Here is a 25,044-nt window from a genome sequence, read left to right on the forward strand (position 1 = left end):
GAAGAGTTGGTACTCGCCCATTAAACCCTCGAAGAAGAAGAAGAAGAAGGGTTTGCCGCGTGAAGACTCTTGTGTCGGTGGCGGACACACAGAAAGTCGTGTGCAATGGACTTCTTTGGCGATATGTTGGTTCAGTACCCCCAGTTCATATATGGTGGGGTTGGAGCGACTGCTCTTGTTGCTGGAAGTACTTTATTATACCGAATAGCTAACAGGTAAGGTGAACTCGGGACAACAGCTGGGCCTCTAATGTTTACATCCTTGCTAATACTAGCTCATGGCCCACTTTGCCCATTTGTCCAACAAGAACACTGTATTTCTGCTTAGCACCGTGGAAACTATTTTGTAGTCGTAACACACACGCTAGAATGGTTTTAAGAGTGTTGGAAAATCATATTTTGTGAGTCGTGACGCCCGCTAGCATTCATGCTGTACATTACATTGCTGCTGTCTAGACACAAGGATATAATGTAGCGTTGCATGTTTCCAGTTTCTTCAACCGCCCCCGCACACACATTAGGCATACTTATTCTGATATGACCCTTTGCAACTTATTATTGTATGGTATGATTCTGTTTAAATGATTTAGCTTTTTTTCCTCACAGAAAGAAACCCACGCATGTGAACGTCAACTGCTGGTTCTGTGACCAGGACACTGTAGTTCCCTATGGAAATCGGAATCGCTTTGATTGTCCGCACTGTGAGCAGTACAATGGATTTCAGGAGGTGAAAACAAGCTTTGTCTGTAACTGTTTCTAGAGCCACAGAAATGCAAGGAATAATTCACACTCTGATTGTTATGTTTACATGTTCTGTCTCTTCCTCTATTTTTTAAAAGAAATCCATATTGTGCCTGTCTTACATGGGCTTAATTTAATCTCTATTATTCAGGTATAATTTACCTTTAGGCTACCCATGTTCCACCTCTTAAGCAGTCAAACGACTTTGACACTAACCCGTGCATTATATCATGGTCCACAGAATGGTGACTACAACAAGCCCATACCAGCCCAGTACAAGGAGAACCTGAACCATGGCGTGTCGGCTGTCACCACTCCACCAGAGACCCCCAAGACACTACAGTGGGTGAACTGTCAGATGCTGCTCTGCAAGAAGTGCAATAATAATCAGACTCTCAAGATCAAACAGCTGGCCTCTTTCATACCCAGAGATGATGTGAGTGATGAAAGTGCACTGTGTGATTGTGATATGAGTCAGATTAACAATGCTTATAGTATGCAACGTGTTAATATATAAAGGAACATTTGTAAAAAATATAAATTACATTAACATCAAATGCATTGTGCTCTCATCAAGGAGTTTTAGTGCTGGCCTTTCACTGAACATTCAGTTGTAAGCCGACTGTCCTCCGCACTGAATGTGTATGTGGAGCCTTTCTCAACCGGGTGGTTTTACTAGATAAAGTTCCCGACAAGAGTGGAGACATTTGGCAGCTGTTGGCCCAAGAGCACAGACAAAGGCCATGCACCAAATAAGATGGATTTTCAAAAATGCCTGAGACCCGCTGATAAAGAAGGCAGTGTTTCAGCGCTAGATTTAATCTCGTACGTAGCCTCATACACTTGCAGCTTAGGAGTGCATTGCTGACATCCTTTTTTTGCAGCATGTGTGTGCATTGTGGTGGCTGGAATAAAGGGTGGAACAGTAGGGTACATTTAAATGAATATGTTAGCTGTGTGACCTTACCTGTGCACACAACCATGTGAGCATTGAATGCACATACTTAATGCAGAACTGTCAGAATAGCATGCACGATACTGGAAGCATGGTAAAGGGGGCAGACTGTTAATGAGGCTCTCCTCGATGTTTTCTGCCATTGTTTTTCTCTCTATTTTACACACTAACCTATGCACGATTTTTGTAAGGTCATCTCTAGCAATTGTGTCAGTGTTGCCAGCTGTGTCAGTATTGCACCATGCACAGGCCTCATCTTCCCTCACGTTCTAGTGAGCTACCTCACACAAAATGGACATAAAATATGCATGGCTACACTTCCTTGTACGAAATGTGTATTCTACAGCAAGCATATTCCAGCCATAACATTTGTCAGTCAATGGTGTTAATGATTTTGCAAATTCTATGTAATGTCACATATTGAAGAATTCCTTGCTTTACACCCTGTGTATATGTCTCTTTTGCATGGCATTGCTTCATTGCAGGACAACTATGACGAGGAGATTGAGACGTACAAATACTACTTGGAGCAGGCCTACAAGCTGTGCCGGCCCTGCCAGATGGCTGTGCAGTCCTACATCAAGCACCAGAACCGCCAGCTCCGTACACAGCTCTTCAACCACCAGCTGAGGCGGAGTCGCGAAGCTGACAAAGCTTTCACCATGGTAAGGCACCTGAACAGGCTTCTAGACACTGTGGCAAGAGCTATTGGATGTTTGAAGATGCTATAATTAAAATGACATTTTGAATTTGGGAACACTGGTGATGGGCTGGACCCAAAACATTTGTAACCCACTGTGTTTTTAATTTCTCTTTATTTTCAGCTTTTAATACAGTTTCTCTGATGGCATCCAGCTCCTATGTGCGACTCCCTTTTCTCCCCACTGAAGATGCTATAATGAAATATTTTTAGTTAAATAATTGATTTTGAAATAATAAAAAGTAAAATCTGTGTGTGTGTGTTAGCAGACATGGATACATTGAGTTATGCAGGGACGTTAGAAATTGCCCTCATATATTTGTGGTAGATTTTTGTTTTCAGCTGTATCCATAAAGCTGGTAGAGATTATGAATTGGCCTGGCATGGAAACATCTTGAAAAAATTGTTTTTGTGTCTCAGCTGAACAATTCTTCATTCTGCATTCCACAGAACACCTACTCCCTCCCTACGCCTGCGCGTGTGGTCTTCCTCCGCATCCTGGCCTTCCTGCTCTGCGTCTTCCTGCTCATAGTGGCATTGTGCGGCTCTCTGGAAGCAGATCCCACCGCCACACAGAGCAGCCCGCCCACCCTCAGTGGTGGAGTGGCACCCCCTAAGCAGGCCCAAGGGAACGAGAGCACCACGGAGCAGAGCAGCGGGGATGGTTGGCAGGCTGGACAGGTGTGTGTGAATGTCTCCTCTACTGGATGCAACATTCTGGACTTTCTAGAAATGGGCCCATGTGGTCATTCCCACCTCCTATAATTGAATTTTGCCTTTCCCTCTGTTCCTCCAGCCATTTTGATTCTGGTGGTGTGACTTGTACCTCCACGTTGGCATCAAATTGGTCCGACGAGCAGGTTAAATGATAACATGCTAGCTTGGAATTAGCTGGAACAAAAGGAGAATGTTAAAACTCAATAATTAAACTCTAGTGGAGGTGGGAATGAGCATATATCCAGAAATGGTGGAATGTCTCTTCCATGTTTTCTTCCCACTCCTGCCACTGTGAAGCGCTGTATAAATAAAAACCTGTATAAATACATTTGACTTACTTGCAGGTGTTGACTGATCTCCAGAACATGCTGCCAGAGGTGGTGATGGAAAAGGTTAAGGGGGTGTGGCAGTATGGCGTTGACCATCAGACAGCTGTCGCCTCCACTGGCCTGATAACCTGCCTCACCGGAGTACTACTGGCTGGACCTATCAGGTGTGTGTGTGTGTGTGTGTGTGCGCGCACATATTTCTACCTGCTGTGTTCTACATTTTCATTGATGATGATTGCTACTGGCCATAGTTCAATTTCTCATAACTTGAGTTAGTTTGTCATCATATCTTTTTTTGTGGGTATTTTTCCTCCTCTCATGATTTCACCCTTCCTTGTGTTGTAGACTGAGGAGAATTGATGCGATCGTCTGTGTGCTGTGGTTCGTGGTCACCTGCCTCTACTGGTCAGCCGACTACCTGAAGGCTGACGCACCGGGCTGGCTTGACATGGTCCAGTTCGGCACCACGTGTCTGTGCTGTCTTGTTACCTTTGCTGCTGCCGTGCGACCTCGTAAATCCTTGGGGCAAAGAAGAGCCGCCGGCCGAAGGTCAGAGTCTGAGTAGTGACCCTCTTGAAGGAGAATTCCTGCCAATGTCAATATGCTGTTGTGTTGCTCACGCTACCCTTGACTTTTTCAGTACACTGATGGGGCATTTTTTTGGTCCCGAGATCATGGCCATCGTAATGGGGGCATGGCTTGACTTTTTAAGTGTCTTAACATATACTACAAATATCATTGCAAAAGTTTTGCAACATCTTGATGATGGATGATTCTGAGAGTATGTTAAGACACTTAAAAAAGTAAACAAATAATTGTCAAGTCAAGTGTAGTATAGTGTGTGCAATATGACTTAGTCGAAACTGGCTGAAATTCTCTTTTAAATATTTTAGCTTTTATTTCATTTTTCTTTTTTTTACCCTTCTCATGGAAAGACTAGTGTTTGGCAGAGTGCATTGTAAAGCTCGATGCAACATTCCCTTTCCCTGTGTTGTGCCACTGTCCCTTCTCCCTCTGTAACCTTTCTCTCCTCCCTGTCATTCACCCCTACTCTTTGCTACTTATGTACTAATGAAGGCATTAATTCACTACTATGAATGTTGACACTTCCACAACCCCTCCTGGCTCATTTCGGTTTATAAAGTAGTGGCCTATTTGGAAGAATTCCACAACAGTTGCCAGTTTGACCAATCGGGTTTTCATTGCGTAGTGCCATTTTCCTCATACCTTGAAATGCAGTTGCTGACCATGGCTGACTTCGTTCTGTTGTAGCTTATTGTGCCATATTGCATAGTTTTGCACTAGAGATTACACTGCATTGGTCTGGCCAGCCTTTCATTATGACAAATTGTTACTGGAGCAATGGACCGTTGTTCTCCAAGGCCACAATGGCAGCGGGATTTTACAGCTAGTGTTTTGCTGTAGGTTGACATTTCTGTGGAGAAATGTGGTGTAATGGTACAGAATACTTACTTGCACGTGGATATTGGGGAAGATATGGTTGTCAATTCTTTGTTTTCCTCTTGACGTTGCAGAGGAAACAAAAAAACTTTTTGGGACAACTAGTGCTTGGTGTTTGCACAACTAACTTTAATGGTCGTGAAGTCAAAAAGTTAAAGCTGGCTAGAATTAACTGCTTTAACCTCCTACCCAAGCCCCCACCCCCAGTTTACGTGGTTTATGATTATATTGGCTTGAGCTAGTGCTACAAAACTCTGCTTGTATTTCTTTTACTTATAACTTATGGTTGCATTGAACTCTCACTCTCCCACAAGTTCAAAGGGGGCTATAGAGAGGGTCCACAAACAATTGTGGTGCCATGCTGGGAATATGCTTGCTGTTTGACTAGACACATGTGGATACAAGCAGCAGCAGCAGTGTTACGAAGCAAGTCTTTCTTCTGTAACTGACCTGCTGGCCTCTCCATGTTGTGAATGCAGGGCTGAAAGATTGTCAAACATGCCAAGTCATGGAGCCCAAAATCAGGCATAAATTCAATCGCAGGCTGTCGCATAACACTTTGAAATGCTGTCAAGCATCTGATTTCTTTTCTTACAGCAAGTGTATTCCAACTCTTAGAAACCTTTTGGAATTGTTTAAAGAAATCAGTGTTCTAATACTATATACAGTTCAATCACACTTTTTGTCTCTATTTTTTTGCCTGCCGAGACTGAAAATATGCCAATATGTACCACACTATTGAAAATGGTTTATTGAGATTTAACTGGAGTATGTATTAAGTTTCTCACCGTAGTTATGACTCAGAAGCTGTACATGCCTCCATTACAGCATTTACGGTAGCAACACGTGTATATACACACTATTCTCAAGACTACCTCTTGTAGATCACCTTTCATATATCTGTATCCTTTTTAGCCACTTCAGTGAATAGAGTCATTAGCAATTTCTTAGACTAGTCGAACTGTCTCTCATGTACCTTTGTAGTAGCTGACCCTGACGACCATGTCATTGTATTGACTTAACATTTAACACTATATCCGCACCACTACTCCATACTCCACTTCTTCTCCTCAAGCATGGCTACTAGCTGTAGTCAGAGACTGCCAGTGTGCCGTGTGTGTACTTGCATATTGGTAGATGTTTTTAAGGTGCTATATGTAGGATTGTGGCCATTGCCAAGTCCATAATATAATTTTCAATGTGAGTATTTTGGATCGGCTATTGTCAGTGAAATCAGTATTTTGAACTTGTTCTCATCTCTATTAGAAAATTGGCACCATGATCTGAATGCTCATCGTATATATCCTTCATATGGCACCTTTTTTTAAGTTACGTTCTGTGTATTAAAAAAAAAATCAAAACCTTACAGTTATACTTTTAGGAACACTCACTGGGTTCATGGCGCATGTCATTGCTGTGGACCTTTGCATGCACTACGTAAAAATATTTTAGCAGGAGTAAACCCCCTTCTAAAAAAATAAGCATATTTTTTAGTGAATTTACAGTGTTTTCCCCTTTTGGGAGTGAATGATGTGAAGTGGTGAATGTGAAAAATTGTGAACAACCATGACCATAGATTGTTTTCTTTTATGCATAGTATATTTACTGTATTTTATTTTTTTCCAGTTATTTCTTGCCATGTAGCAATACTAGTATTTATCATTCACTGTGTTATTCTTTATCAAGTCTGTAGTGAAATGCGGTGCTGAACATGCTGTGTCATGATCATTTGCTGTCGACGACTAGACAATTGCACTCTTGGGTGCATGCTTCAGTAACATCCTAAAGTAAAGGTGTACAGTCGCACACCTTTTGTGAAGAGAATTTTGGATAGATTAATGTTCTAAAGAGTTTTGGTTAAAAAATTATGCTGATTTTTAGCCTCTTTCCTAGATTGATGGAACACAAACACATTATGTATGATTCTAGTATTGATATATTGATATAATATTTAGAACCACACATCCATGAAGGCCAAATTGGCCAAATCGTAATATTCTCCATTTAATGGGCCTCCCATTAAAATGTACAATATATGCACCTTGCGCGCTGTTGTTGGTGGTGGTCAGTCTCTTTTTACTGTAGAGCCCAGTGACTCCTTTAGATAGGGAAACCCATACCGCCACACAAGAACCTCATAAGCAGGTACTTCATCTAATCGTCATTGGAAACTACTGCTTAGACCAGGTAAATGCAGGGTCTATGAAGTAATGCAGAATCATGTTCTTGTTGATGCAGAATCTTTTTTTTTATTTTTAAGTTCATCATTTGTAGTTTGTATGTGACCCTGAACGACGTGTTGCTGTGAATGGGAATGTATGTTGTACCGTACCATTGTGTCTGTGTGTCCAACTGTGGCTTCTGGTGGTTTCCATTGCATTGTTCTCACCAGGCCACACGGCTCAAGTTCTCACCACCTCTTTGAACAAAACCGCGTTTTGACAGACCAGACACAGGACTTGCAGGCAGATATGCACATTATGTGTGTGGAGAATTAACACAGACACATGACATGAGGCATGTTGTTTTGCACATTTTGGAAGTGGCTTTGTGTGCTGCAAGGTGAGGCAGCGTGCCCTAGTGATCCTACCCCAGCATTTTGAATAAACAAGGAGAAGTCTACTGTTCCCTTAGGTTGCCTTTTTAAGTTTATAATACCAGTAGGCCTTACCCCTTGCCTTGTTGGTGGGAAGCATTGGTCTGGAATGTCCAAATGACTGTTGTGTGTGTGTGTGTTTTTTTTCTATACCCTTTCCGGACGTCATTGTTCAAGCTGTCAAAGGGAGATAAAAGCTCAGTCCATAGGACTTGCCCATCTATGGGCAAGTGCACAATTGAAGCTTTAATTATTCTTTTTACATTTCAGTAGCCAAGATGTATACCAAAGTGGCAAGAATCTGAGTTGGCTATAGTAGTGTTTGGACATATTGACAGCAAGAAAGGACTTGAGTAGAAAACATAGCCATGGTATTTATAACTTTTTATGCAGTGTTGGCATACATAACGCTCAGTGGACTGAGCTTCTCTCTCCTGATTTCCTGATTGCTAAAGACATTATGTTGTACATGTGTGCTATAGAAAAGTTTTGTGCTGTTTGGCCATTTTGTTTTTGAGTGATTGCATATGATTTGTATGCATGAATCAAAGCGCTGTTCGTGTAGTGTAAGTGTTTTTCTATATCCATATTAAATGTGAAGTGAAGTACATGTAACCTTCGTCCTTGCGTCCATCTAGTGTCCTTTTTTAGGTATTAAACGGAAGCATGTCAGGTGCTATCGATATGATATTGTATTTTGGAGAGGAAAATAAAACTTGTTAGAACTTCTCAAACCTACTGCAGAGTGTGTATTTCTTTTCTATGTTCTTATAAGTGAAATAAACGATCATATAAACTCAAGTCGGCTGTCTTTGGATTCATCCAGATCACACTTACTGTATAGAGTGCCCCTTCCAGGCACTTCATGCGGACCGTGTAGTCAAAAACTCTGACTCTAATGGCGCTCAGCTAGACTCTTCTTTTCAGATAAAACTAGCCACTACTCACATTCACCACCTCCCTCCCCCCACCCCACATCCTCAGCTGTGTGTCCAAGAGTTGAGTGAGGTTAGGCGTCTGACAATGCCACGGTCTCCATGCCACACAGCAAGCCTGTCACCAGCCAGGACGAACGGGAGGGTTTCGGGGCCTGACTGCAACAGCTGTGTCTGGCTTTCACTGGTGGCCCGTGGAGGCCAGGCGCAACCAGTCAGAACTGAACAACTGAACAGTTGCCGCTCTGCTCTGCTTGTGTGTGTGGGCGTCTGTCAGTGCATGCAGCCGGCTGGGGCTGCGCCTGTGGTGAACTGACGCTCTGTTTCACAGTGGGCCATGACTGCCCCCAGGCCTCAATTGCACCTTTGTGCTGGAAATGACTTTGCTCATGTGTTGTCCGGCATGTGGCTCAGTCTGCCAACCAAATGGGCCCGTTTTTTTGTTCTCTATTTGGTTATCTTTCCATATTCAAATGAACTTCTCTTACAATTTTGTACAAAACTTGCAGAGTGAAGAAATTGCACTGATGATTAAGCCTGTGATGATGAACATAAAAAAGCACCTGATGTCAGCTCTTTCCCTCACTGAACAGTGGCATTTTTCATGGACCTCGTTTATGCATTTGCATAGGTGGAACTTCTTTTGATGTTTGTTATGTCTGTCCCTCTGTCTACATCTATTTCTATCCACCTATTTCTATCAAATGCGATGCATTTCTGCCAAATTCTTTGTCACTTCAGTAGTAGATTTTAATAATAGAATTAAAAAATCTTGCTGGTTTTTTATTATCATACACACACCACATAGCAGATCTTGCCATATCTTAAACGGAGTCTTTTTGTTGTAAATATGCAGAGTTCAATAACCAACCACTCTACACAGTACAGTAATAGTGCCAGTGGCTTACATAGTGGCAGACTCAGTGGTGTACCTCCCTGTGTTTCCAGGTCGTTCTTTGGCGGGTCTGTGTACAACCCTCCGTCCCCTCTACTCTCTGTGCCAACCTGCGCCTCCACCTTTGTGCCCTCTCCGCCCCCCAACCTGTACCACCTCATCGCCAGGCACCAGCAGAGCCAGAAGGCCCGCAAGGCCTCCCCTTACTCCCTGCCGGGCAGACTCAACCGGGCCCTCTCCTTGGGGACCATCCCCTCGCTCACACGAACAGGTCAGTACTAAATCTGGACATCTTCGCTCTAGTCGAACAGCATGTACACGTATAATGGGTTAGGTTATTTCAGGGTTACATTTCTTTCATGTTACACAGGTTCAGGCATATGCTTGGTTTTTATTGTGTGACATGCTAAAAATTGATGCAAGCTCTGTCTCTGGGCACCATCCTCTCACTAACGCGAACAGGTCAGTACAACAGCACCTAACCCAACCTTCTCCAGTCTGTCAGGTTTGGGCAATAATATGCATCTCTTTTTTACAAGGGTTTCGGCATGTTTGGTTAAGCATGTGACATGCGGAAATGGATGTGGGGCACCATTTTATAGGCCTCATTTCCCTCGCTCAAAGGAACCGGTCTGTCCTTCTCACCCTCAGCTGTGGAGGACTTTGGAAACTGGCATTGACGTTTTCATTTTTGATGTCTTGTGTGGGTTTGCACACGAATCAAGTGCAGCATTGGAACAGTGACTATAGGAAAGATGGTTGCACATAACTATATGTTACTTTTGTTGGTCAGTTTTGGGCCTGATTGAGCAGTTCTGCCTCACTGCTAAAGCTAAACGTAGCAGACAAACTCGAACATCATTTGTTGACATGGCTGCAGTTTGTGCTCAGTACCTGGCGTCATAAGTTGCATTCGTGTGTGTGTGTGTGTGTGTGTGTGTGTGTGTGTGTGTCCAGTCTGCCCTTAATCAAGCTGCTGATCAGCAAGCCATGAAGGAGCCACTGAGCGCCTGCTGATCTGGTACTGCTCATGCTCAGCACTATGGTGCCCGGTGATGATTGGCATCTTCCAACAAGTACAGGCACATCCAGTTCTCTGTAAAAATCCTCTTTCTTTCTCCAACAAGGCAAAGAAAAACACAAAAAATACAAGATAAAAGCCAGTCTGGACCCAGCTGTGGCTTAGTCGGCTGGGCTCTGGACTGCTACATGGGCGACCTGGGTTCGATTCCCAACCCGGGTCATTTCCTGATCCTCCCCCGTCTCTCTCTCCCACTCATTTCCTGTTCCACGCTTCACTGTCCTGTTAGGATAGACTGATATATATATATATTTATCGGGCCGATATTTTGCCTATTTTAAGTGTATCGTATCAGCAGATACGCGTGTGGTTTTGGCCGATATGCAATATTTATTATTTTATGTCATTCGGGTTTTTTAAAAAGCACCAAGACACTTTGTTTTTTATTACTTGATCGTTAGACATAACTTGATTGTTTGTTAGAGTGGGTGTTTAAATGTTACAAGTTCTACCTCAATTTGATAATGTTAAAGGAATGCTTCTTTTTAACTTGAGACCTGGAATATTTGTCATTTTTTAACCTTTTTTTTAACCCATATCGGCCCCAAATATCGGGTATCGGAAATCGGGTATTGGCCAAAAAAAAAAACTGTATCGCATCGGCCATTAAAAAACCTGTATCGGTCGACCCGTACTGTCCTGTTTAAATGGAGTTGAACACCCCCCCCCCCCAAAAAAAAAACCATTCTGTGCAGAGCTACAGTAGAAGTGTGAAATGATGATGTGTTGTAGTGCAATTAGCAGCACCACTCCTGTAGTATCATCGCTCCACTACTGATGTGTCTGCTGCTATGGCTGGTGTGGGATCCAGGGTTGCTAAGGATTGTGCCCCCAACCTCACACACACGCCACCGCTCAACTACACATACCCCTCCTTCCCCAACACAATCAGCCCACACACCTCCCTCCCTCCTGTGCTGTCATCTAACTGTGAAACGGTGCATCATGGGCCTGATGAGGGTCAGTGACGCTGTGAGCGGAGAAGGGAACTTGTGGCGCTGTCGTAACATGAGGGCTCCAGGCCTCTCCCACGCAGGGAATGCGGCTCGCTGCCAAGCAAAACCCTCAAGTCAAGTCGAAGTGAAGTCAGAGTCACTGCCAGGGTTGTGAAACGAGGGCTCGAGTGGCTCTCACGTGTGTGTGGAGGTGGTGAGGTATGAGGGCTGGTTTTTACCTGGCCTGGTCTGGCCTTAAGCAGTGCAGTTCCGTACCCAGGTGCGGGTGTCTGTGTCTTTGCTTTGAATCTCAAACTGAATCTCTAACTACATCTTCTCGCTTCTTTAAGTAGATTTTTTAATATGATGCATCAGCAGGGAAAACTTAGTTCCTTAATTTAATACTGCTAAATTTAGGTCTTGACTTCATTACCCCTAGTGTCCATAACCATTTACTAAAACCTTAGTAATATATGACCAGCTACATATTGCTTTTTGGCATTTCAGTAGAATTCATTATAAAGAAATGTATAAAAATATATAATATAAATATATTTTTAAAAAAATCAATTTCCAAGCTCCTCCTAAATTTGTCCAGATTATTTTGTGTCTGCTAACATCAAAGGTAATATGTATCAAATGACAGTCATCCTGCTCCAGCGCCTCTGGAGTAAAAAGGCAGAGAGCATCTGAAGCGAGCAGATGTCCATATGTTCCATTGACTAAGATCTTACTAGACTTGGTATGTGTCCAGGTACTACGTATCATATTTTTTAATAATTCTGATAGAAATGGAATTACAAAACCTATTTTAAACCTACTTCTACTCATATCCTAAATGTTGTCCTCTTTAGTTGAACCTCAAAGGTATCAAACGACATTCATCCTGCTCAGCTGGCTGCGTGGTAGGAAAGGCAGCGCGTGTCTGAACTGAGCGGATGTGAGCTTGTACGTCTGAGGCAGGGATTAAAAGACGGGCTGTGGGAGTGGCGGATAAGTATCAGTTGTGTGGTTGCAGCTCACAGGAGGGGAGGGTGTTGGGGTGTTTTCTTTTCTAATGCGTTTGTTCTGCTATCAGAGCATGCTTGGTGGCCTGGCTCCTGTAATCACTGATCACCTGGGCAGCTGCCTCAGCTGCTCACCGTCTGCCTTCTCATGTGCAGCGTTGTCCACACATTCAACATTTGCTAGTCAGGATGATGGTGAAGAAGTCGGTATCAGAGATTGTGAAAGCCCAATTGGGAAACTCCAACTCCCATTGTCATTGTGACACAGCACTCCACAGCACACAAGTGAACACTGCACACAACGAAATTGCATTTTGCCTCACCCGTGCAAGGGGGCAGCCCCCAATGGGAGCAGTGCGCAGGACGGTTACCATGCTCAGGGTACCTCATTCATGGAGGAGGATGGGGGACAGCATTGGTTAATTACTCCCCCCACCAACCTGGCGGGTCGGGAGTCGAACCGGCAACCTTTGGGCTACAAGTCTGACGCCCTAACCGCTTACCCATGACTGGCCTATATATAGAGATATGCACAACTATTATCGTTGGAAAGGCTATGTGTTGCAGTTTCATATCAAGTAAATCGCTTATACATTTGTTTTGGTAACGCAACTTTAGAAATTACAAAATCATTGTTTCTGGAGACTTAGTCGAAGTGATGGAGTAAAGGGCTTGGGTAAACCCTGATATGTGCTTTGGCTGGAACACTGAATTGATTATACTTGTAATATGAATCACAATAGCTGACACAGGGTCTCATTAGCAAGCTGTGCTGTACTTAGACCATTCTGATATGCTAGTGTGCCAAAAGTTCCCGACTTTCTGGTATTATTGCTTTGTTTTTTTTTCAATTGAGCAAGTACCTCTTTCAAAGCCTTTGTGGTCCATATGTTTATCTTGGCTTGTGAGTCATCTTAACATATTCGACAGAAGGATGTGTAAGAAGGTATTGCTTGACTGCGTGGTGACAAGCAGCAATGACTGAACTCCTCATGCCACTCACCTTTTTAAAGCTGACCAAGCAGTGTGTGATGCCCCTCCCTATGCATGGGCCACATTGGTGATTGCAGCTGCTCTTCTGTCATCTCTGGTTTTGATGAGGATATGAGTGCTTTTACGCCTTGCTGCCATACCATGGAGAAAAAATTGCTCATGTTAACACCTACTCAAACGGCCGCGCACACACACACACACACACACACACACACACACACACACACACGTGCACGCGCATCCACACACACACACATACACATACTCACTCATTCGCTCTCTCCCTCTCTTTTCCGTCATCTGTCCCCACCTTCTCTGGAGGAGTGCACCCCACCATTGTCAGCACATATACCGGTAAGCACATATTTATAAGTAGGGTGCAGCTGCATTGCCACCTTTAAGGCAGGTGAGAGTAGGTAAGGAATTCTTGGAATGGGGGTATACATGGTTTCCCCTTGAAGGAGGGAGGGAGGCAGGAAGGGATGAGGGAGGGAGGGGAGGGTCTTGCTTTTGAATACCCAGGTGTGTGCTGTCTTATTGTGTCAGGGTGGGATGTTGCCAGTGACCCGCTGGGAACCATAATGGTGCAGATGCATTCACTAGATTTCTACCTGAAAGTGAACTATACTCTATGTGTACCGCAATGAGCTTGGGACATGTGCTCAGCATATGATCCCAGCACAAAACATGCCATGTATGCTCACTGCCTGTGCACTTACTGTAGGTGCTTCTGCTAATAAGATAATGTAAGATACAGTACTTTTACTGTATAAGGTTTTTGTGAGTCATTTTAAAAGTAATATACAGGCAGTAAGTTGCCTAAACAGGGGTGCATTGCTCGAATGCGTAGTTGTTCGCAGTTAGCAACTTGGATATTTGCAGATGGGAAATTGCATTGCAACCAACAAAGTAGCTACCGTAGTTAGCAGCTACGCTTTTGGAGAAATGCACCCCAGAGTTGATTAGACTTTTTGAGAGAGTTTGAACAAAGAAAGTGGATGTAACCAAGAAGCGTCATTTTGTTTCCTTTCCGGTATCCACTTTATGTCGGGTGAACGCCCCTTTAGGAGACCTTCGGTTAGGAGACCTTCGGAGTCCTGAGGTTGAGAATCAATGAAGTCCCCTTAGCGCTGTAGATGGCGGTAGCGCACGTCTTGCGCAAACACCTCAAAACGAGAAGAAGAAGTAGGGGACAACGCCCCCTTAGGAGACCCAACTTGAGCACACGCTTTTGCATTGAGTGGGCGTGGTTTGCGATATCTTTGTTTGATTCAGTATTTTTGGTTTGAAATTAAGCAAGCCCTAGTAGGTAGTGTAGGTCTATATGCCCAAATTAATTCTGTGTTGCTTGGACTGTCCTGTTTTCTCTGGTTTCAAAGACGCAGGATACCTCTTCAGTGGAAGTCGACCCTCCTCACAATGCCAGGACTCTCCCCCGTCAGGTATGGGCCAAATCAGTACTACCCAGTTGTTATGCTTAATAGTTATGTTGCAATTCTATTTTGGACCCTTCACCGTTGAATTACTCCAATCAAAATTGACAGCACTCTAAAAAGCTGTCAAATTTCTGATCAACCGACAGTGTCTTATAATCGTGTACATGCGACTATAAACATTAAACACATTTAATTCTCGCCCTTTCCTTTCCTTCCCCCCCCCCGGACATGTGTGGATGCAGACCTTTTTTCCCAGAAGTCTGTGAGCCGTCCCTCCTCTCCCGCTCCCTCGGTGGCGGACTCGGTGCTGTCCATGTCCAGTCACCCCCTCATCAGCCCAGCGAGGCTCAACCTCAGCGGCAGCAGACTTCAGCTCTTCTCCTCTCCACAGGAGCCTGCAGCCTTTATGGGGGGTGAGTGGGGAATATGTCAAAGGAATGGGGGTACTACTGAGTAATAATGTGTGCTTTCCCCTGTACTTTAAGGAGAATTCCTGACAATTTTCAACATAAAGTAGTATTGCTTTTGTGATGATATTTGAAGTATGTAAAGACTTAAAAAAAAACTTGGAACAAACCATGCCCCCTTTAGAATGGTCAGGATCTTGGCAAGTGCTGAACAAAAAAATGCTCCATCGTCGGGAACTAACAAGTCAAGGCAAGTGTAGCATCAGCAATACAAGTGCAACTGCATCTTGAAATTGGCAGGGAGAGGTAGGGAGAGTCTTGCTTTTTTAGCCACAGCAGGTTTGGACGGCTGTATTGTGAAGGGGTGGGAGTCATGTAGTGGTTTTCTAACTGAATGTTAGCAATGCTGTATGTTGTTTAGGAAATGGAATTGATGTCTGTACTTGCACTATATCGACACATTTGTATTTTGTACATTTGTCATGTTACTCATGCTCTTGCCTATTTGGCTAGTGCAGTTTGAGGGAGAGTGAATATGATTAGCTGATCAGATTTCTACATGCTAAGATTAAAAGTTCTGAAACACTTTATCTAGAAATAACTTTATTTTATTTTTTTTAAGATGCAGGCTTCCTCTTCAGTGGAAGCCGACCCCCTTCACAGTGCCAGGATTCTCCCCCATCAGGTATGCATCAAATCAGTAGCCTACTTGGCTGTATTATTTCAAGTTTGTGCATGAAAAAATGTTTTATTTTGTTATCAAAACGTACAGCTTACCAGTCTTTTATCTTCCTTTAAATGACTAGGTATTTTACAAACAATAGGACTCAGCTCAGATATAATTGTTTTTCTGTCTTGATGTTTCTATGCTTTCATCCAGACTATTTTTCACTAAAGTTCGGGAGTCGTCCGTCCTCTGCCGGTCCCTCCTCCCCAACCCCCTCGGTGGCAGGCTCAGTCACCTCCACCTCCAGCTCTGCCAGGCAGCGTCGACCCCTCATCAGCCCAGCAAGACTCAACCTCAGTGGCAGCAAGCTGCAGCTCTTCACCTCTCCACAGGAGCCCCCAGCCTTCCCCACCCCTCCCTACACGCCAGACTCCTTCTCTAACGGTCAGTGATTTCTCAGATGCTACTCCAACTTTCTCTCCGAATTCTAGGTCACAATGCACATAGCCTCATTATGTGTTTTCAACCAGGGCTTTGAACCGGTTCAAGGAACGAAAACGAAAACTGGGAACTTTTTGTATTTTACAGGTAACAGAAACGAAACCGGAAACGTTATTTTTTATGTTCTGGAGCAGGAACACTTATTGAAAAATGCCGGTTTTATTTTGTTCCTCAAACTGGACAAAAAGTAGCCTAATTATTTTCCTGCTTATGTTACCATGACGGCTGATGTTCATGTCCTGTGTGACATCAGACATTCGCTGACTGAATGGAAAGAGAGCAGTGGATTAAAGTCTCCACTCCAATAACTTAAATAAGAGAAACCACTGTCATACAAAAGGGCTGAGCTCCCATTGCATCGTTGTTAGACATATTGCAGAGAAGCGCGTTTAAAGCACACGAGAATGTTCTTCGTTAATGGGCATCCATGGCCACTTCAAATGCAGAAATTTCACCAACATGTTAACTTTCCAACAAGAGGACAAAACACCCTGGACTTTGTTTATACCCCAAAACAAGGAGCATACAAGGCAAAGCCCATCCCCCACATCGGCCTATCAGACCACCTAACGATTCTGCTACTGCCAGCCTACAGACAAAAGGTAAAACTCACCAAACCAGCTCTGAAGGAGGTGAGAAAATGGCCAGAGGGATCCGTGTCACGACTACAAGACTGCTTTGAAACCACAGATTGGGACATGTTCAAAACAGCTGCCACCCACAGCAACCACATTGACATTGAGGAGTACACAGACACTGTGACCTCCTACATCACAAAATGCATTGATGATGTTACAGAAATAAAACGCATCACCACCAGAGCCAACCAGAAGCCATGGTTCACAGGAGACGTTCACAGACTGCTGAGGGCCAGAGACAAAGCCTTCAGAGCAGGAGACGTAGCTGGCCTAAAAGCAGCAAGAGCAAACCTGTCCCAGGGCATCAGGAAAGCAAAAAAGGAATACTCGGACAAAATAACAACACACTTCAAAGACAGCAGAGATGCACAGAGCCTGTGGCAGGGCATACAGGCCATCACGGACTATAAGCCCGCACCACGAAGCTGTGACAACAACACCTCTCTGCTAAACGACCTGAACAGTTTCTTTGCCCGTTTTGAAGCACAAAATGACACTCATCCACAGAAAACTCCCCCCCCCCCCCATGATCAACCCCTGTACCTGTCCTCTGCCAGTGTGAAGAGGACACTGGCCACCATCAACCCACGCAAAGCAGCTGGCCCAGACAACATACCTGGCCGAGTGTTGAAGGATTGTGCAGAAGAGCTGAAGGATGTCTTCACAGACATCTTTAACATCTCTCTGGAGCAAGCAGTCATCCCATCACTTTTCAAAGCTGCTACCATCATACCCGTGCCGAAGAAATCATCACCATCATGCTTCAATGACTACCGTCCTGTAGCACTGACGCCCATAATCATGAAGTGCTTCGAACGGCTAGTCCTGTCACACATCAAAGCCACCCTACCCCCCACCCTGGACCCCTACCAGTTCGCATACCGAGCCAAGCGATCCACGGAGGATGCAATCTGCTCTGCCCTCCATCCAGCCCTCACCCACTTGGACAATAAAGACTCATATGTGAGAATGCTGTTCATTGACTTCAGCTCAGCATTCAATACCATAATACCACAACAACTCATCAGAAAACTGGACAAACTAGGTTTCAGCACCTCCCTCTGCAACTGGCTGCTGGACTTCCTGATGCAGAGACCACAAGCAGTACGGGTAGGGAATAACACCTCAAGCACCCTGACCCTGAGCACGGGGGCTCCGCAAGGTTGTGTTCTCAGCCCCCTGCTGTTCACGCTGCTGACACATGACTGCACAACGACCCACAGCACTAACCATCTAGTGAAGTTTGCGGATGATACAACACTGGTGGGCCTCATCACTAAGGGCGATGAGACCCACTACAGAGAAGAAGTAGACCTGCTGGCCAGATGGTGCAAAGACAACAACCTCCTGCTGAATGTCAACAAGACCAAGGAGATTGTTGTCAACTTTCAGAGGGTCCAAAAACAACTGCCACCACTGACCATCGACGGTGATGCTGTGGAGAGAGTGAGCAGCACCAAGTTCCTTGGAGTGCACATCAGCGACGACCTCTCTTGGACCACCAACACTACATCACTGGCGAAGAAGGCCCATCAGCGTCTCTACTTCTTGCGCAAACTAAAGAAGGCAAGTGCTACACACCCTCCATCATGACAACATTCTACAGAGGAACCATAGAGAGCGTCGTGTCCAGCTGCATCACAGTGTGGGGAGGAAGCTGCACGGAGAAAAACAGGAAGACACTCCAGCGTGTTGTGAACACAGCGAAGAAGATCATTGGAGTACCACTCCCCTCCCTGCAGGACATTTACACCGCACGCCTCACCCGAAAAGCACTGATGATCATCAAAGACACAAGCCACCCTGCACACAAACTGTTCAGCCTCCTGCCCTCTGGAAAGAGGTACAGGCGCCTCCGTTCCCGTACCACCAGGCTTGCAAGCAGCACGATGCATCAAGCAATCAAGATACTGAACACTCAACCCACTCTCCCTTCACTGTCAGCCTCTAGCCAGCCAGGCCACTGACAACGCTCCCCCCCCTCATCCCCACCACCATATCTGCGACTGAACATTCCACCTGCACTACTACATCTGTGACTGAACTTTCAACCTGCACTAACTCAAAACATACACATGCACACACACACACACACACACACACACACACACACACACACACACACACACACACACACAACACACACACACACACACAAGCACACTGCACTTTCTGCACTAAACCCAAACATACACACACTGACACACAACTCATACTCACACACATACACACACACACACACACACACACACACACACATACACAGGTACACACACACAGACGCACACCGCACTTTCTACCTGCACTAAACACACACACACACACACACACACACACACACACACACACACACACACACACACACACACACACACACGCACACACGCACACAAAACACATACAAACACACACACACACATACTGCTGCTGGTGTATTTAATAAAAACCTTTTTTTAATTATTTATTTCTTCAAATGCTACTATTACTATGTCAGAACGCTATAAAGGACTTTTAGAAAAAAGAACAACAAAATACCTCCTCTTAATGTATGTTCTCTACAAGTCTTCTGTTGTCCAGTCTTGCACTTTAAATGTCTGTATGAGCAATGTCTACGTCCATACTGTCTATGTCCATGTATGAGTACTGTCTATGTCTATACTGTCTATGTCCTTACCTAGATTAGTCTATGTCTGCATGGGAGAGCAAGAAACGCAATTTCAAATTCTTTGTATGACCAGTGCATGTAAAGAAATTGACAATAAACTTGACTTGAGATATGCACAAATTCGCTAGTATGTCTGTCATAGCACTCCCCGTGACCCAAGTCAGTCTGGAGCGCGCATTTTCACATTTGAGGTTTATTCTTTCTCCACTTAGGTCGTCCCTGAATGACACAACTCTGTAGGATAGTCTTTTCATCTACTTGAATAAACCCACCCCCCACCTCTTCTTCAGCTTTTTCTGAGATCCTGGTCATTGTAATGGGGGCAGCGCTTTGTTTACATTTCAAAAAACATTTTTATTTATTCCCAAAAACACCCAAAAGGCTATACAACTCGCAAACCGCGGTACCTTTTGGGAAAATATTTGGAGTAGGCCTATGTTAACAAGATTTTATATGTAAACAAACGCTGCCCCCATTAGAATAGCTCATATCTCGGAAAGGGCTGAGCTGGAAAATGTCGCACCACCGGGTACCGACAAGTCAAGGGTAGCATGAGCAATACAGCAGCATATTGAAATTGACTGAACTGGTCCTTTAACCGTTCCGGGAACATTTTTTGTGTTCTAACCGGTTCGGGAACGTCACCGGAAACGTTATTATTCCGTTTCTGTTCGGAACGAACCAATAAATATTGGTTCAAAGCCCTGGCTTCAACAGGAAACAGTTTGGAGGACATTAAATGATAATGGTGTCTATGGCTCATGAATGATCTGTTAAAGGTACACTGTGTAAGATTTTTAGTTGTTTATTTCCAGAATTCATGCTACCCAATCACTAATGTTACCTTTTTCATGAATACTTAACACCACCATCAAATTCTAAGTATTCATTATGGCTGGAAAAATTGCACTTCTCATACATGACAAGGGAATCTTCTCCATGGTCTGCCATTTTGAATTTCCAGAAATAGCCATTTTTAGCAGCAAAAATGACTGTACTTGGGCCATACTAGAAAATATTAGTTTATTACTTAGTACATTTTCATGAAAGTATCAAATTTGACAATAGGCAGCCCAGTTTCAATGAGCAGCATAGTTGCAGAACCTTTTTGACCATTTCCTGCACAGTGTATCTTTTTAAGTATTTTTTTCAAGATTATAAATTACATATCTTAAAGATAAAGCTTATTATTCAATATAGAAAATTCAACTCCTCATGCTTATCTTCTCATGCCAGTATTGAATCCAATTTTTTGGGTGAAGTGTTTACAGTAGGGTGTTTTTTGATTTGCTCTTAAGTTGATCTTTACTAAACTGTGACTTGTTGATGTTGCAGACCTTGGCTCACTTCACATGAGGCACACTCCCGAGCTTCAGGAGAGGGAGGATGAGTTCTCTGAGTCCTCTGCGTCCTCGAAATGTCCAGTGGACACAACCACCGCCAACGAAAATGAGAGCAAGTCTGCACTGCCAGGTAAGCACCAAAACCGTGTGTGCTGTAAAAGGCCTTTGAATCCTCCATTGTCAAGGGTTGAGCTCTGTGATGGTGTTAAGTGGTACAGTGATGGTAAAATTGATGATAGTCTGGTGCTAAGAACCCTTTGAACAAGGTGATTGCTTCAGTGGCACAATATTTGTTCGAAACTTCACCTTTAAGTCTCTCTGGAGTAAAATATGATGTAATTATCTGTGACGATGTGAGTTTCTGTTCTCTTGGTATGGTGCTGAGCTGACGCCGAGTTGTCTTTGGCCTCCATCTGCAGGTGTGTTCACCAGGTCCATCTGGCCCAAGCTGCTTGTTGTGAGCCTGACTGCCAACCTGACTGCCTCTGTCTACCTGTACCTCAACTGGAGATAAGCAGCGCTGCTTTACCTGCTCTCATCTGACACTGTGGAGGAGAGGGGATTCGAGGAGTGTCCAAAACCTATGCTCTCCTGAATGTAGTTTATCCTTTTAAGAAGGCTTGATCTCCAAAGGTGGTCTCAGACGATACGTGGTCTCAGCCGATACGTGTATATCATGCAACTGCAAAGTCATAATAGACACAAAATAAGAGCACTTGTCATATGCTACAAAACTTGCTGATTTTTTTTTTCTTTTTTAAAGATGAATCTGGATTGAGCTGATGCGTTTCAAAAGGCCATGGAAAGCTCTTTTTTATCCTACATATTCTAATGTTCCGTTAAATAAGCAGTGCCTGAAAGCACTCACTGAAAGACTCAACTCAGTGGGTTTGAGGATAGCTACTAGCAAGCCCACTATACTGTAACTACGATGGACCTTCATCAGTGTATGACATTTTAAGACAAGAAGATTGGGGGGCTGTAATTATGGCTCACGTCTCCTCTAACGCCTGCTTTCACAGATCCTTAAAGAGGCAATTTTGGTGTTTTTGGTATGTTAGAACACGAGTTGATACTGGCATTCAAAAAGAAGTATTGAAATGTTTTTAGTTGCAAATCATTTGATACAAGACTTGCTTTTAAAGGGAGCACCCTGCAGTAGTAATCTTGTGTGTTAACGTGCCCAAAATAATTTTTGTTATCTAATGTCCAACGATGGTATGTTTTGTTACACTTGAAAGAAGAGGGAAGTGCTGCACACTCCCGAGTTGAAGAAATTATACGTTGACTTGTCACATTAAAAGATAATTTCTGCAACTCAGGGGTGTGCATCCCTTTTCTCTTCTTTCAAGTGTTTTCCTGGTTGCCAGCACCTCATTTTCTGGTGTGTGTTTTGCTCCTCTACTCACCTCTGTTTTGTTACACTACCAAACAACATGTTACAGTGCAGTCCACCTCTAATGTACCATACTTTCCAATGTCCCGATTATTCAAAGGGAACTGGTGCTCTCATTTTTTGTTAGGGAGATACAGCTAGATATTCACTGTGAAGCACAGCTTTCTTATTTAAATGTGTTTGTATTTATATTGTGAAATCATTATCTTACATTTTCCTATGTAATAGTCTGAAAATGTAAGGAAGATATGAGTGTGTGTGTGTGAGAGAAAAAAACATGCAGGTGTTGTAAAAAATTGTTTCAATGAAACAAGCAATTGAAGGGTTTTGTAGAAACCTCTATGTTTAGTGTGATTTATTGTTAATTATGTATATTAATGCTTTTTTTGTTCCAAAAGTTAACATGCTCTGCGGCCTTACACGCATTGGATTGGCAGCGACTGCTTTCTTTGTGGGATTGTAATATACAAACACTGGATTTTTGTTGACCCTTACGATACAAAGAACTGCTAGCACTTATCAAAGTCTTATTATTGTTGGATGTCGGGGATTAAATTCCTGTCTCATTCTGTGTGTAAATGAGTACACTTTCTACATTTGTTTGATTGTAACCCGGTCTCTCTAGGCCAGATGTGACCTCAGCATTATACAAAAATTGTTTTGGGCTTCTACTGTATGACGTGCTGAAAATAGTACATGGCGTGGTGTTATAGTCATAGTCAGTTTCCAAGGTTTTTCTATGCATGAACAGCAAAATGTGTAAAAAAAAATGTTTGTTCCATCACTAACTCTGAGTTATGTCTTTGGTTGACCTGAGTATTGGGGTCATTGTTCTGACGTTGCTTAGACATGTACTTTTGTAGAGGTACTGTTCTGATATGGCCATTGAAACAAGTGATATGTTTAGGCCTATATGCCAGTGAGGTGTTATAGCAACGTAAACTACTTTACAGATATTCACAAGTTGGGGGACCATGAAGGTTTTAAAAAAATTGTATTCCTGTGTTTGAAGGTGTTGTTTTTCCCAATGAATGTTATTTTATACATTAGGACTGATTTATACTTGACGAATGGCTATGACTATAAAATCAACAGTTTCCTGTCCTTTTAATTGTGCCCGGGATGATTTTTAAAACATATGCTAGGTTTGCCTCTGCAATGGTGTCATAATTTGTCAATATGGGTAAAACAACAAATCTGGAGATAGTTGTGACTTGGAAATATATTTTTGTATGATGTGATGTAAAGACGAATTACATCAACTTACAACAACTGATTACTGAATTGATGCGTTACAATGTTATGTTGTGAGACAGGTTATGTTTGAGCTCAATTGCAAAGGTCTATGTTGAGTTTCAACCAGCTCTGTATACATCTTCGAGTGGATTGTATTTGGTTGTGTGTGTATGCTATTTGGTTTGTGCACGCATTGTAATATACAGAGATACATTTTCTGCTGATTTGCCGTTATTGTCATATTTATGTTTTGTGCCACAGTGTATGTAAAAATTGCTCATCTCATGATGTCTAAACTGTGTATAGATCTAATAAAATGGCTATGTACAGTATAACTTAGGGTCCCTGACTAATTCCTTCAGCTATTTCAGCACCCCGTTGCCTGCTTGTGTAAATTCATCTGAATCATTTAGTATATGCCTGATCATGTGTGCTTCAACAAGTGCTATTTGAGCATCCCGTTGCCTTTTTGTGTGAATTATTTTGTAAAACCAGTCAGTATCTGATTATGCATGCTTTGACATGACATGAGGGCCTTTCACTTCATATAAAACAGATCACCTACAGAAAAGAAACCGGCATTGTACAATAGGTAGCAACTCACACATCGAGAGGAGACGTTCTGTCTGCGGATACGTGATAATATCTATGCCTGTCATGGTCGACTGATGGTGACTTGAACAAGTGGGTAGGCCTAGCATTTTTTTTTTTGTCTGCCAGATCGGAACTTCACCTTCTCTTGCTGTAAGAATAATTCTTAAATGTTGTCAAGACTTTGTTGTTCTTTGTGTATGTTTCTGGTCTAACTCTGTTTCTGTGTGAATGTTTGGCAGTGAGAAGACTAGAGAAGGATAAGAGGCTAGGGAGTGTTCTCTCCCTGCTGAACACTTGCTTAGATCATGCCGGCTGTGCTGCTTTTCAATAGACTGGGTGTCCTATGTGTTCTCTATTTATTCATACGCGACACTGTGCTCTGTGTAACCCGCATTGAACATGATCTGTAGCAGCAGTTCGGTGAACCAATTTGATAGTGAACTTCTTCAATCATCAGGAAGGCAGAGGTGGATCAAGGCCGGATTATCCATAAGGGCCAGTGGCACAGTACCCAGGAGCATCAACCAATTACAGCCAGTTGGGGGGCACCACAAACTTAACAAATATTTTTCATAAAGGGGGCCTCATGCGAGGAGGTGTCCCCAGGGGCACAACAGTGCCTTAAACACAGTGCTGGGTGGATTAATGAGAAGTCCTACTGGTCCTGGGCCACAACAAACTGAATGCTCCAACAACTTGAATGCCCCCCAGTTTCTGCTTTTCATGGAGCTCAGTGGGCCAATCATAAAATACAATTGATATAATATAAACTTGAATATAAAGTTTATGGAAACTTGTCACAATGACATGACATCTA

General features: G+C 43.4%; 1 protein-coding gene across 2 annotated transcripts; it reads left to right on the plus strand.

Annotated features, from left to right (window-relative positions):
* On the plus strand, window positions 1–23,968 carry tmem201 (transmembrane protein 201). Of its 2 annotated transcripts, none has more exons than XM_063208860.1 (14): window positions 1–215; window positions 606–726; window positions 982–1,176; window positions 2,181–2,360; window positions 2,846–3,076; window positions 3,457–3,605; window positions 3,787–3,990; window positions 9,382–9,599; window positions 14,724–14,786; window positions 15,023–15,193; window positions 15,810–15,872; window positions 16,068–16,298; window positions 20,994–21,131; window positions 21,421–23,968. In XM_063208860.1, the coding sequence occupies exons 1-14, from the start codon at window positions 106–108 to the stop codon at window positions 21,513–21,515; spliced, it is 2,169 nt and encodes a 722-aa protein (XP_063064930.1). In that variant the 5' UTR covers window positions 1–105; the 3' UTR covers window positions 21,516–23,968. The 2 variants fall into 2 exon arrangements, with proteins under 2 accessions (XP_063064930.1, XP_063064931.1); XM_063208861.1 differs by having other exon boundaries at window positions 15,816–15,872.
* The last annotated feature ends 1,076 nt before the right edge of the window (window positions 23,969–25,044 follow it).

The sequence above is a fragment of the Engraulis encrasicolus genome, chromosome 10, assembly GCF_034702125.1.
Source record: "Engraulis encrasicolus isolate BLACKSEA-1 chromosome 10, IST_EnEncr_1.0, whole genome shotgun sequence".
In the NCBI taxonomy this organism is placed as follows: domain Eukaryota; kingdom Metazoa; phylum Chordata; class Actinopteri; order Clupeiformes; family Engraulidae; genus Engraulis; species Engraulis encrasicolus.